The sequence below is a fragment of the Oncorhynchus kisutch genome, linkage group LG17 (genome assembly GCF_002021735.2).
Source record: "Oncorhynchus kisutch isolate 150728-3 linkage group LG17, Okis_V2, whole genome shotgun sequence".
In the NCBI taxonomy this organism is placed as follows: domain Eukaryota; kingdom Metazoa; phylum Chordata; class Actinopteri; order Salmoniformes; family Salmonidae; genus Oncorhynchus; species Oncorhynchus kisutch.
In genome coordinates, this window is record NC_034190.2 from 82,759,912 (window position 1) to 82,774,850 (window position 14,939).

The following is a 14,939-nucleotide window of genomic DNA, read 5'->3' on the forward strand; positions in this document are numbered from 1 at the left end:
ACAGATATACACAGATACACACAGATACACACACATACACACAGATACCCACACAGATACACACACATACACACAGATACCCACAGATACACACACAGATACACACACAGATACACACAGATACACACACAGATACACAGACACACACAGATACACAGACACACACAGATACACACAGATACACAGATACACACACAGATACACACACAGATACACACAGACACACAGACACACACAGATACACACAGGTACACACACACGAACCACAATCCTGATCTAAATCTCAATCAGGACGGAAGACAATGAGACTACAGTCGCAACGTGAGACCCAGATTCCCCGTGCCTTCAGTGATATTTACTGACTTCAGATAAAAAGACGAACGGTCTCGATGTAAATAAACATCATTACAGTGTTCTTAGCGTGTTACTGAGGATGGTGGTAAGATAGCATGTTATTGGTTATACCACACACACACACGCACCGTGTGCCACTGTCCATCGTTGTACTTCCTGCGCGAGCGGATGCTAGTCTTCCTCTTCCCTCCGTCGATGAGGAGCAGCAGGTGTCCGTCGGAGACCGACAGGGTCATCACAGATCTGCTACGTTCTCCTGATCCAGACACACAGAACACCAGGCCTTCTGAAGAGTTCACACGTAGACCCATGGAGATGTGAGGCCTGGGGGTGAGAGAGAAGGCGACATGCGTTATAGCCATATAGGTTATGTTCATATACAAGACATGGAACAACGGGTGGAAAACAAATATATATATTTTTTAAAGGATGATCTTAAATCGACAACGAGAAAAAACATCTTTATTGAAACAGAGCCCTGTGGAGGTTGTTTAGCCAGTACTACTACTAGTTGTTATGGGGTTACTGACGTCCTGCTGAAGACCTCTGGTAGCCTGTCGTAGCGCTGGTGGCTGTGGGAGGAGCCACTGAAGTGCAGAGCTCCAACCTCCTCCTGATTGGCTAGGTCCCCCTGGCAGGACCCCCTGCCACTGCGACTCCGCCCCACTGACCCACCGCCACCCACAGGCTTCCTGTGTTTATCCTGTAGAGGGGCGGGGGGTGGTGTGGGGTGGGGGGGAGTGAGGGAGGGGGGAAGGGAGGGGTGAGGGAATATGATAACTTCATCATGGAGGGTAGAGTGGTTCATACAGCAAGGAAAATGTAATGCAGAAACAAGGCATTTAAGGAGCTATTTAGGGACACGGCTATTAATGTTCTGTGAGCACCCTGTGGATACGTCTTCTGCTCTCAAGGCCTGGCTGAGGGAGAGTTTTGTATGTCGAGAATTACGATGACAGAATGAATGAACGTGATTTTTCCATACACAGAACACGACACAGAATATACCACAGAACACGACACAGAATATCCCACAGAACACGACACAGAATACGACACAGAATATCCCACAGAACACAACACAGAACGACACAAAACCTCCCACAGAACACGACACAAAACATCCCTCAGAACACGACACAGAACATCCCACAGAACATCCCACAGTGTCTCAGGTATATAATTAGTCATGTGATACCCATTACACCGTAGTTGTTCCACACAAGACTGCTTGTTCGCTTGGATTCAAATCGGCATTTTTAATCTGGCGTTCGACAAGTAATTTTAATTTAAAGTGAAAAGTGACGTGGTGTCCAGCGTCCCAGCTCTACAGTTTCTCGACTGTTACAACAGTGTGACTGACGGTAAGTCCCACATATTCAGGGCAGTGCAGGGAGAAGACACCAGGTATAGACTTGGAGCTGAAGTAACACTAGAAGGGATTCTATTTGAGCACAAGTGTATCAAGATGTCAGAGGGAATCTATGAAAACACAGATGGGATTTAAAGATGAAACCAGAGATAGGGGGCGGCAGGTATTCTAGTAGTTAGAGCGTTGGGCCAGTAACCGAAAGGTCGCTGGATAAAATCCCTGAACTGACAAGGTAAAAACCTGTCGTTCTGCCCTTGAATAAGGCCACTGTTCCACAGTAGGCGTCATTGTAAATAAGAATTTGTTCTTAACTGACTTGTCAGGTTAAATAAAATAAAAACAGAAGAGCCTCCAAGCCCAAGAGATTGTTGAGCAACATTCAGGGAACAATTCTTTATTGTTCCTTTTCACAATGGATGGTCACATGACCCAATCTGACTCAAACAACTTCTGATTCAGTACATGTTCAGTGGTGGAAAGAGACCCTACGGAAATGCTGCAGTGTGTTGTTCTACTGGCTGGGACCATCCTACTGGCTGGGACATATCCTACTGGCTGGGAACATCCTACTGGCTGGGACTAATCCTACTGGCTGGGACATATCCTACTGGCTGGGACATATCCTACTGGCTGGGACTAATCCTACTGGCTGGGACTAATCCTACTGGCTGGGACTAATCCTACTGGCTGGGACTAATCCTACTGGCTGGGACCATCCTACTGGCTGGGACATATCCTACTGGCTGGGAACATCCTACTGGCTGGGACCATCCTACTGGCTGGGACATATCCTACTGGCTGGGAACATCCTACTGGCTGGGACCATCCTACTGGCTGGGAACATCCTACTGGCTGGGACTAATCCTACTGGCTGGGACTAATCCTACTGGCTGGGACTAATCCTACTGGCTGGGAACATCCTACTGGCTGGGAACATCCTACTGGCTGGGACTAATCCTACTGGCTGGGACCATCCTACTGGCTGGGAACATCCTACTGGCTGGGACTAATCCTACTGGCTGGGACCATCCTACTGGCTGGGACATATCCTACTGGCTGGGACATATCCTACTGGCTGGGACATATCCTACTGGCTGGGACATATCCTACTGGCGGGGACTAATCCTACTGGCTGGGACAAAATCCTACTGGCTGGGACTAAATCCTACTGGCTGGGACTAAATCCTACTGGCTGGGACTAATCCTACTGGCTGGGACATATCCTACTGGCTGGGACTAATCCTACTGGCTGGGACTAATCCTACTGGCTGGGACTAATCCTACTGGCTGGGACTAATCCTACTGGCTGGGCCTAATTCTACTGGCTGGGCCTAATCCTACTGGCTGGGACTAATCCTACTGGCTGGGACTAATCCTACTGGCTGGGACTAATCCTACTGTCTGGGACCAATCCTACTGTCTGGGACCAATCCTACTGTCTGGGACCAATCCTACTGTATGGGACCAATCCTACTGTCTGGGACCAATCCTACTGGCTGGGACCACCCTACTGGCTGGGAACATCCTACTGGCTGGGACCAATCCTACTGGCTGGGACCATCCTACTGGCTGGGACCATCCTACTGTCTGGGACATATCCTACTGGCTGGGAACATCCTACTGGCTGGGAACATCCTACAGGCTGGGACATATCCTACTGGCTGGGACCATCCTACTGGCTGGGACATATCCTACTGGCTGGGAACATCCTACTGGCTGGGACCATCCTACTGGCTGGGACATTTCCTACTGGCTGGGACCATCCTACTGGCTGGGACATATCCTACTGGCTGGGACTAATCCTACTGGCTGGGAACATCCTACTGGCTGGGACTAATCCTACTGGCCGGGACTAATCATACTGGCTGGGACTAATCCTACTGGCTGGGACTCATCCTACTGGCTGGGACCATCCTACTGGCTGGGAACATCCTACTGGCTGGGACTAATCCTTCTGGCTGGGACCATCCTACTGGCTGGGACCATCCTACTGGCTGGGACATATCCTACTGGCTGGGACATATCCTACTGGCTGGGACTAATCCTACTGGCTGGGACTAATCCTACTGGCTGGGACTAATCCTACTGGCTGGGACTAATCCTACTGGCTGGGACCATCCTACTGGCTGAAACATATCCTACTGGCTGGGACATATATCCTACTGGCTGGGACATATCCTACTGGCTGGGACTAATCCTACTGGCTGGGACTAATCCTACTGGCTGGGACTTATCCTACTGGCTGGGACTAATCCTACTGGCTGGGACTAATCCTACTGGCTGGGACTAATCCTACTGGCTGGGACTAATTCTACTGGCTGGGGCTAATCCTACTGGCTGGGACTAATCCTACTGGCTGGGACTAATCCTACTGGCTGGGACTAATCCTACTGGGTGGGACTAATCCTACTGGGTGGGACTAATCCTACTGGCTGGGACCAATCCTACTGTCTGGGACCAATCCTACTGTCTGGGACCAATCCTACTGTCTGGGACCAATCCTACTGGCTGGGACCATCCTACTGGCTGGGAACATCCTACTGGCTGGGACCAATCCTACTGGCTGGAACCATCCTACTGGCTGGGAACATCCTACTGGCTGGGACCAATCCTACTGGCTGGGACCAATCCTAATGGCTGGGACCATCCTAGGCATGTGTAGAGGTCTCACTGACAGCATCCGACCCATTGGAGAGTGTGAATAGTGTGTCATGTGGAATGAATGTAATCTGGTTGTGTGAGTAAAGCACAGCAATTATACTAGCTACTGTATGTATAACAGCCTCTATCTTGTGGAGTCGCGCTGAATATCCTGTGAAAGGTTTTAGCTGGTTTTGTTTCTATTTGTGGCCTGATTGAAAGATGTATCAGACTTCTTTAAAACCTCTTATGGCTGCGATCCCCGTACAGGGATCAACATCAGGGTAAATTTCAGAGTGACTAACTAAAAATACAACGTCGTAAGCATTAAACATTCTTGAAAATGCAAGTGTCTTACATCCTTCAAAAGATTAGGATCTTGGTAATCAAACTACGTTTTCCGATTTAAAATAGCTATTACAGAGAACAAATCCCATGCTTTTGTTTGAAAAGAGCGATCAACAACAACAAAAAACATTTTCCGCCATGACAGTTTTTACACATTCACATCTGAAGGTAAAGTTATGACTTACATTCTGATATCTTGCTCTTATTTCTCTTCCTGAGGGTCCCAGTGAAGTGCCGTTTTCTTTGATAAAATCTATTTTTATAGCCTAAAACTAAACATTTTAAACTTCTTTAAAAGAGACCGGGCTTTGTAGAGTTTGTACTGAATAATTTTGCACGCCCAATTTTTCAGTTTTTGATTTGTTAAAAAAGTTTGAAATATCCAATAAATGTCGTTCCACTTCATGATTGTGTCCCACTTGTTGTTGATTCTTCACAAAAAAATACAGTTTTATATCTTTATGTTTGAAGCCTGAAATGTGGCAAAAGGTCGCAAAGTTCAAGGGGGCCGAATACTTTCGCACGGTAACAGTATTTTTCATTATAGTTTGTACTGTTTTCATATCTATCTTTTTTATAGTTAATAATCACTTTATAATGACAGCATGTTTTGTCTTTCTTTCTGTTGTATAGGAGTTCATTCTGATTGAAGATCCATGATGGTCATTTTCTTGTCTGTCTATAATCTCTCGTCACAGACTTAACATCGAGTAGCCGATTCGGGTTCTGAGTGCAGACTATGAAATGTGAGATGAACTCAGGGGTTTGGAGACACTCGATCTCTCACACTCGATCTCTCACACTCGATCTCTCACACTCGATCTCTCACACTCGATCTCTCACACTCGATCTCTCACACTCGATCTCTCACACTCGATCTCTCACACACACACACACACACACACACACACACACACACACACACACACACACACACACACACACACACACACACACACACACACACACACACACACACACACACACACACACACACACACACACACACACACACACACACACACACACAGCACATCAGAGGGTGTCAGTCTGAAGTATTATAATACACTATCTTAATGGTGTCAGATATCGAGATAGAATACATTATATTCACTAACACTATTTCGTTATCTGACACCATTAAGATTCTGTATAATGTATTCGAATACTATCTTAATGGTGTCAGATGTAGAAGAGGTACTAGAATACATTATATATTGTGTACCCATGGTGTCAGATGTAGAAGAGGTACTAGAATACATTATATATTGCGTACCTATGGTGTCAGATGTAGAAGAGGTACTAGAATACATTATATATTGCGTACCTATGGTGTCAGATGTAGAAGAGGTACTAGAATACATTATATATTGCGTACCTATGGTGTCAGATGTAGAAGAGGTACAAGAATACATTATATATTGCGTACCTATGGTGTCAGATGTAGAATAGGTACTAGAATACATTATATATTGCGTACCTATGGTGTCAGATGTAGAAGAGGTACTAGAATACATTATATATTGCGTACCTATGGTGTCAGATGTAGAAGAGGTACTAGAATACATTATATATTGCGTACCTATGGTGTCAGATGTAGAAGAGGTACTAGAATACATTATATATTGTGTACCCATGGTGTCAGATGTAGAAGAGGTACAAGAATACATTATATATTGTGTACCCATGGTGTCAGATGTAGAAGAGGTACTAGAATACATTATATATTGTGTACCTATGGTGTCAGCTATAGAGTGATCATTATAATACATTATATATTGTGTATCTATAGCGTCAGGTACCTTAACATGCTTTTGTCGTGGTGGTGTGGCCAGGATCTGTTGTGGTTTATTGGCAGCAGGACAGTCTAGAGGAACGTCGATGTTCTCCTTAGCATTCATCAGATTCATCACCATCTGAGAAGGCTTGTCTCTGTAGAGTACAGTCGTTATAGGGCTGTTAGCCCGTTGTCATGGCAACAGTAACAGTTATAGCCCAAGTCCTACACACAGTGGTATAATCACATCTACTCTTAGAAAACAAACTAACTTCTAATCTAGCAGTAGTAGGAGCAGCAACATTGTAATCTAGTAGTAGTAGGAGCAGCAACATTGTAATCTAGTAGTAGTAGGAGCAGCAACATTGTAATCTAGTAGTAGGAGCAGCAACATTGTAATCTAGCAGTAGTAGGAGCAGCAACATTGTAATCTAGTAGTAGTAGGAGCAGCAACATTGTAATCTAGTAGTAGTAGGAGCAGCAACATTGTAATCTAGTAGTAGGAGCAGCAACATTGTTATCCAGCAGTAGTAGGAGCAGCAACATTGTAATCTAGTAGTAGTAGGAGCAGCAACATTGTAATCTAGCAGTAGTAGGAGCAGCAACATTGTAATCTAGCAGTAGTAGGAGCAGCAACATTGTAATCTAGTAGTAGGAGCAGCAACATTGTAATCTAGCAGAAGTAGGAGCAGCAACATTGTAATCTAGCAGTAGGAGCAGCAACATTGTAATCTAGTAGTAGTAGGAGCAACAACATTGTAATCTAGCAGTAGGAGCAGCAACATTGTAATCTAGTAGTAGTAGGAGCAGCAACATTGTAATCTAGCAGTAGGAGCAGCAACATTGTAATCTAGTAGTAGGAGCAGCAACATTATAATCTAGTAGTAGGAGCAGCAACATTGTAATCTAGCAGAAGAAGGAGCAACAACATTGTAATCTAGCTATAGAAGGAGCAACAACATTGTAATCTAGCAGTAGTAGGAGCAGCAACATTATAATCTAGCAGTAGTAGGAGCAGCAACATTGTAATCTAGCAGTAGTAGGAGCAGCAACATTGTAATCTAGCAGTAGTAGGAGCAGCAACATTATAATCTAGCAGTAGTAGGAGCAGCAACATTGTAATCTAGCAGTAGTAGGAGCAGCAACATTGTAATCTAGCAGTAGTAGGAGCAGCAACATTGTAATCTAGCAGTAGTAGGAGCAGCAACATTGTAATCTAGTAGTAGGAGCAGCAACATTGTAATCTAGCAGTAGAAGGAGCAACAACATTGTAATCTAGCAGTAGTAGGAGCAGCAACATTGTAATCTAGCAGTAGTAGGAGCAGCAACATTGTAATCTAGTAGAAGTAGGAGCAGCAACATTGTAATCTAGCAGTAGAAGGAGCAACAACATTGTAATCTAGCAGTAGTAGGAGCAGCAACATTGTTATCTAGTAGTAGGAGCAGCAACATTGTAATCTAGCAGTAGGAGCAGCAACATTGTAATCTAGCAGTAGTAGGAGCAGCAACATTGTAATCTAGTAGTAGTAGGAGCAGCAACATTGTAATCTAGTAGTAGGAGCAGCAACATTGTTATCCAGCAGTAGTAGGAGCAGCAACATTGTAATCTAGTAGTAGTAGGAGCAGCAACATTGTAATCTAGCAGTAGTAGGAGCAGCAACATTGTAATCTAGCAGTAGTAGGAGCAGCAACATTGTAATCTAGCAGAAGTAGGAGCAGCAACATTGTAATCTAGCAGTAGGAGCAGCAACATTGTAATCTAGTAGTAGTAGGAGCAGCAACATTGTAATCTAGCAGTAGGAGCAGCAACATTGTAATCTAGTAGTAGTAGGAGCAGCAACATTGTAATCTAGCAGTAGGAGCAGCAACATTGTAATCTAGTAGTAGGAGCAGCAACATTATAATCTAGTAGTAGGAGCAGCAACATTGTAATCTAGCAGAAGTAGGAGCAACAACATTGTAATCTAGCAGTAGGAGCAGCAACATTGTAATCTAGTAGTAGGAGCAGCAACATTATAATCTAGTAGTAGGAGCAGCAACATTGTAATCTAGCAGAAGTAGGAGCAACAACATTGTAATCTAGCAGTAGTAGGAGCAGCAACATTGTAATCTAGCAGTAGTAGGAGCAGCAACATTGTAATCTAGCAGAAGTAGGAGCAACAACATTGTAATCTAGCAGTAGTAGGAGCAGCAACATTGTAATCTAGCAGAAGTAGGAGCAGCAACATTGTAATCTAGTAGTAGAAGCAGCAACATTGTAATCTAGCAGTAGTAGGAGCAGCAACATTGTAATCTAGCAGTAGTAGGAGCAGCAACATTGTAATCTAGTAGTAGTAGAAGCAGCAACATTGTAATCTAGCAGTAGTAGGAGCAGCAACATTGTAATCTAGCAGTAGTAGGAGCAGCAACATTGTAATCTAGTAGTAGTAGGAGCAGCAACATTGTAATCTAGCAGTAGTAGGAGCAGCAACATTGTAATCTAGTAGTAGAAGGAGCAGCAACATTGTAATTTAGTAGTAGTAGGAGCAGCAACATTGTAATCTAGCAGTAGTAGGAGCAGCAACATTGTAATCTAGTAGAAGTAGCAGCAGCAACATTGTAATCTAGCAGTAGTAGGAGCAGCAACATTGTAATCTAGCAGTAGTAGGAGCAGCAACATTGTAATCTAGCAGTAGAAGGAGCAGCAACATTGTAATCTAGTAGTAGTAGGAGCAGCAACATTGTAATCTAGTAGTAGGAGCAGCAACATTGTAATCTAGCAGTAGAAGCAGCAACATTGTAATCTAGCAGTAGTAGAAGCAGCAACATTGTAATCTAGCAGTAGTAGGAGCAGCAACATTGTAATCTAGCAGTAGAAGGAGCAGCAACATTGTAATCTAGTAGTAGTAGGAGCAGCAACATTGTAATCTAGTAGTAGGAGCAGCAACATTGTAATCTAGCAGTAGAAGCAGCAACATTGTAATCTAGCAGTAGTAGAAGCAGCAACATTGTAATCTAGCAGTAGTAGAAGCAGCAACATTGTAATCTAGCAGTAGTAGAAGCAGCAACATTGTAATCTAGCAGTAGGAGCAGCAACATTCAAACTGAAATAAATGCAATCCTCCACAGATCCCTATTTTCTCTGATCGGTTTGTCCAGGTGTCCCTAACCCCTTCTTACCTCTTGATGAACAGGTTGCTAAGACAGCCGGTGAGGTTGTTGAGGCTGTTGTCAGGTGTCCCTCCCAGGTAGACACCGCCAGGTGACAGTGCTGCCTCGCTGCTGCCCCCTCCACGACCCGTATCCCCATTTTTCTCCAGGACGTCATCCACATAGACACGCAACCTACAGAGACACACACACACACACACACACAGGGTTTCATGTTTCACAGCTCTTCCATTGAAAGGAGAGAACATGACTGCATGTTGAACAGAATTTGCCAGTCATCCTACCTGTTGTTGTTGCTGTACAGAGTTACATAATGATCGTTGTCATCGTTGTAGGTCTTTTGAGTCTTCACCTCGTTGTTGCCCGCCCTCACTACCACATGACCCTTATCCAGGAACACCTGACACACTCCGTCCTGACGAGAGAGAACACATTACATCACACATTACATCACACATTACATCACACTCTGTCCTGACGAGAGAGAACACATTACATCACACATTACATCACACATTACATCACACTCTGTCCTGACGAGAGAGAACACATTACATCACACATTACATCACACATTACATCACACTCTGTCCTGACGAGAGAGAACACATTACATCACACATTACATCACACTCTGTCCTGACGAGAGAGAACACATTACATCACACATTAAATCAAATCAAATCAAATCAAATTTATTTATATAGCCCTTCGTACATCAGCTGATATCTCAAAGTGCTGTACAGAAACCCAGCCTAAAACCCCAAACAGCAAGCAATGCAGGTGGAGAAGCACATTACATCACACTCTGTCCTGACGAGAGAGAACACATTACATCACACATTACATCACACTCTGTCCTGACGAGAGAGAACACATTACATCACACATTACATCACACTCTGTCCTGACGAGAGAGAACACATTACATCACACATTACATCACACTCCGTCCTGACGAGAGAGAACACATTACATCACACTCCGTCCTGACGAGAGAGAACACATTACATCACACTCTGTCCTGACCAGAGAACACACACACATTATAACCACATACAGTGCCTTGCGAAAGTATTCGGCCCCCTTGAACTTTGCGACCTTCTGCCACATTTCAGGCTTCAAACATAAAGATATAAAACGGTATTTTTTTGTGAAGAATCAACAACAAGTGGGACACAATCATGAAGTGGAACGACATTTATTGGATATTTCAAACTTTTTTAACAAATCAAAAACTGAAAAATTGGGCGTGCAAAATTATTCAGCCCCTTTACTTTCAGTGCAGCAAACTCTCTCCAGAAGTTCAGTGAGGATCTCTGAATGATCCAATGTTGACCTAAATGACTAATGATGATAAATACAATCCACCTGTGTGTAATCAAGTCTCCGTATAAATGCACCTGCACTGTGATAGTCTCAGAGGTCCGTTAAAAGCGCAAAGAGCATCATGAAGAACAAGGAACACACCAGGCAGGTCCGAGATACTGTTGTGAAGAAGTTTAAAGCCAGATTTGGATACAAAAAGATTTCCCAAGCTTTAAACATCCCAAGGAGCACTGTGCAAGCGATTAATATTGAAATGGAAGGAGTATCAGACCACTGCAAATCTACCAAGACCTGGCCGTCCCTCTAAACTTTCAGCTCATACAAGGAGAAGACTGATCAGAGATGCAGCCAAGAGGCCCATGATCACTCTGGATGAACTGCAGAGATCTACAGCTGAGGTGGGAGACTGTCCATAGGACAACAATCAGTCGTATATTGCACAAATCTGGCCTTTATGGAAGAGTGGCAAGAAGAAAGCCATTTCTTAAAGATATCCATAAAAAGTGTCGTTTAAAGTTTGCCACAAGCCACCTGGGAGACACACCAAACATGTGGAAGAAGGTGCTCTGGTCAGATGAAACCAAAATTGAACTTTTTGGCAACAATGCAAAACGTTATGTTTGGCGTAAAAGCAACACAGCTCATCACCCTGTACACACCATCCCCACTGTCAAACATGGTGGTGGCAGCATCATGGTTTGGGCCTGCTTTTCTTCAGCAGGGACAGGGAAGATGGTTCAAATTGATGGGAAGATGGATGGAGCCAAATACAGGACCATTCTGGAAGAAAACCTGATGGAGTCTGCAAAAGACCTGAGACTGGGATGGAGATTTGTCTTCCAACAAGACAATGATCCAAAACATAAAGCAAAATCTACAATGGAATGGTTCAAAAATAAACATATCCAGGTGTTAGAATGGCCAAGTCAAAGTCCAGACCTGAATCCAATCGAGAATCTGTGGAAAGAACTGAAAACTGCTGTTCACAAATGCTCTCCATCCAACCTCACTGAGCTCGAGCTGTTTTGCAAGGAGGAATGGGAAACAATTTCAGTCTCTCGATGTGCAAAACTGATAGAGACATACCCCAAGCGACTTGCAGCTGTAATCGCAGCAAAAGGTGACGCTACAAAGTATTAACTTAAGGGGGCTGAATAATTTTGCACGCCAAATTTCTCCGTTTTTCATTTGTTAAAAAAGTTTGAAATATCCAATAAATGTCGTTCCACTTCATGATTGTGTCCCACTTGTTGTTGATTCTTCACAAAAAAATACAGTTTTATATCTTTATGTTTGAAGCCTGAAATGTGGCAAAAGTTTGCAAAGTTCAAGGGGGCCGAATACTTTCGCAAGGCACTGTATTACAATCAATCACGATCCTGTAACCACAGTGAAGGTACAGTTAGCATATCCATCCATCTCTAAGAGAAGGAGAGAAAGAAATAGTGGGAGAGAGAGAGGGCAAGAGAGAGAGGGAGAGAGCGAGAGGGAGAGAGAGAGGGCAAGAGAGAGGGAGAGCGAGAGGGAGAGAGAGGGAGAGCGAGAGAGGGCAAGAGAGAGGGAGAGCGAGATGGAGAGCGAGAGAGGGAGAGCGAGAGGGAGAGAGGGCAAGAGATGGTGGGAGAGAGAGAGAGAGAGAGAGCGAGAGGGAAAGAGAGAGGGAGAGCGAGAGGGAGAGAGCGAGAGAGGGCAAGAGATAGTGAGAGCGAGAAGGAGAGAGAGAGAGAGCAAGAGAGAGGGAGAGCGAGAGAGGGCAAGAGACAGAGAGAGGGCAAGACAGAGGGAGAGCGAGACGGAGAGCGAGAGGGAGAGAGAGGAAGGGAGAGTATAGTACCTGAGCTTGGTGGTAGAACATGAGTCCGTTCTTCTGGTCAGAGCGGAAGCCAAACCCGGCGTAGAAGTTGTTCCTGAGACCAGGAATGCTGTCTGGAGACAAGTCCAGGTAACTCTGGCCTGAGAAGTGGGCCTCACGGGCCACCTGACACAAAGAGAGATAGAGAAAGGGAGAAAGGGAGCATGCGAGAGAGAGATGTGTTATACAGTTATCAACTGGCAGCTTCATTAAATAGTCAAACGCAAAACACAGCTAGAAACGGCTGATTTAAATGTTTAAAAATGGAATATCTACATAGGCGTACAGAGGGACATTATCAGGAACCATCTGTGTTCCAATGGCACGTTGTGTTAGCTAATCCAAGTTTATCATTTTAAAAGGCTAATTGATTCATTAGAAAACCATTTAGCAATTATGTTAGCACAGCTGAAAACTGTTGTTCTGATTAAAGAAGCAATAAAACTTGTCTTCTTTAGAAGTTGAAGTGAAGTTGAGTATCTGGATCATCAGCATTTGTGGGTTTGATTATAGGCTCAAAATGACCAGAAACAATGTACTTACTTCTGAAACTCGTCAGTCTATTCTTGTTCTGATAAATTAAGGTTATTCCATGCGAGTAATTGCCAAGAAACTGAAGATCTCGTACAACGCTGTGTACTACTCCCTTCACAGAACACCGCGATTTGGCTGTTATTTCTCTGCCTATGTAGATATTCCATAACAAAAATCTGCCGTTTCCAGCTACAATAGTCATTTACAACATTAACAATGTCTACACTGTATTTCTGATCAATTTCATGTTATTTTAAATGGACAAAAGAATGTGCTTTTCTTTCAAAAACAAGGACATTTCTAAGCGACCCCAAACTTTTGAAACGGTAGTGTACATGTGTGTATATATATATATATATACACTAACCAGTAGGTCATTGGCACAGCCGTAGCTGACCCCAGAGCTGGGCATCCTCTTCAGGTCGATGTGTGAATTCATGGCCTTGACGTTCCTAAAACAGCCCTTCAGAGAGCCCTGGCGAGGGAACAGGGCCTTCAGGCTGGGTGGAGGGAGAAAAATACAATATTATTATGTATATGTCATTCTCAGAGAGGATATTAAGAAACGGATAGTGTGTGTGTGTGTTTGCGTTCCTGTGTGTGTGTGTGTGTGTGTGTGTTTGCGTTCCTGTGTGTGTGTGTTTGCGTTCCTGTGTGTGTGTTTGCGTTCCTGTGTGTGTGTTTGCGTTCCTGTGTGTGTGTTTGCGTTCCTGTGTGTGTGTGTGTGTGTTTGCGTTCCTGTGTGTGTGTGTGTGTGTGTGTTTGCGTTCCTGTGTGTGTGTGTGTGTGTGTGTGTGTGTGTGTGTGTGTGTGTGTGTGTGTGTGTGTGTGTGTGTGTGTGTGTGCATGTACAGTACCAGTCAAAAGTTTGGACACACCTGCTAATTTTCTACATTGTAGGTTTGCGCTTAATGGGACTATCATTTGTTTTTCCACATGACAATGACTCAAATGAAAAGTGTAGAAGGAAAAACAGGCAACAAGTGCTCAGCATATGTGGGAACTCCTTCAAGACTGTTGGAAAAGCATTCCAGGTGAAGATGGTTGAGAGAATGCCAAGAGTGTGCAAAGCTGTCATCAAGGCAAAGGGTGGCTACTTTGAAGAATCTCAAATATAAAATATACTTGTTTAATACTTTTTTTGGTTACTACATGACTCCATATGTGTTATTTCATAGTTATGACGTCTTCACTATTACTAAAATAGTCAAAATAAAGAAAAACCCTGGAATGAGAAGATGTGTCAAAACTTTAGACTGGTACTGTATGTGTGCATGTGTCTAACCTTTCAGGCATCTTGTCCTCTGGTACACCAGCCAGGTAGTAGCTGGCTTCGAAGCGCGGCAGGGGCGTAGTGAAGACGTGGTTGAGCAGGGTTTGGCGGTTGTTCCTCACCACAACACGCGTGGTCGTATCGTACAGGAGGATGATCTCCAACTACACAGGAACACAAACACCCGAATGTAACAGTCACTCAGGAACACAAACACCTGGACGTAACAGTCACTCTGTAACTTACAACACAAACACCTAACAGTCACTCTGTAACTTACAACACAAACACCTGAACGTAACAGTCACTC

General features: G+C 44.0%; 1 protein-coding gene across 1 annotated transcript in view; it reads right to left on the reverse strand.

Annotated features, from left to right (window-relative positions):
• LOC109885864 (laminin subunit alpha-5) overlaps window positions 1-14,939 on the reverse strand; it is a 281,944-nt gene that overhangs the window by 9,108 nt on the left and 257,897 nt on the right. Inside the window, 8 exon segments of the mRNA XM_031793358.1 lie at window positions 483-678; window positions 885-1,057; window positions 6,517-6,646; window positions 9,651-9,815; window positions 9,926-10,056; window positions 12,805-12,948; window positions 13,724-13,856; window positions 14,642-14,793. Coding sequence (XP_031649218.1) covers window positions 483-678; window positions 885-1,057; window positions 6,517-6,646; window positions 9,651-9,815; window positions 9,926-10,056; window positions 12,805-12,948; window positions 13,724-13,856; window positions 14,642-14,793 — 1,224 coding nt within the window.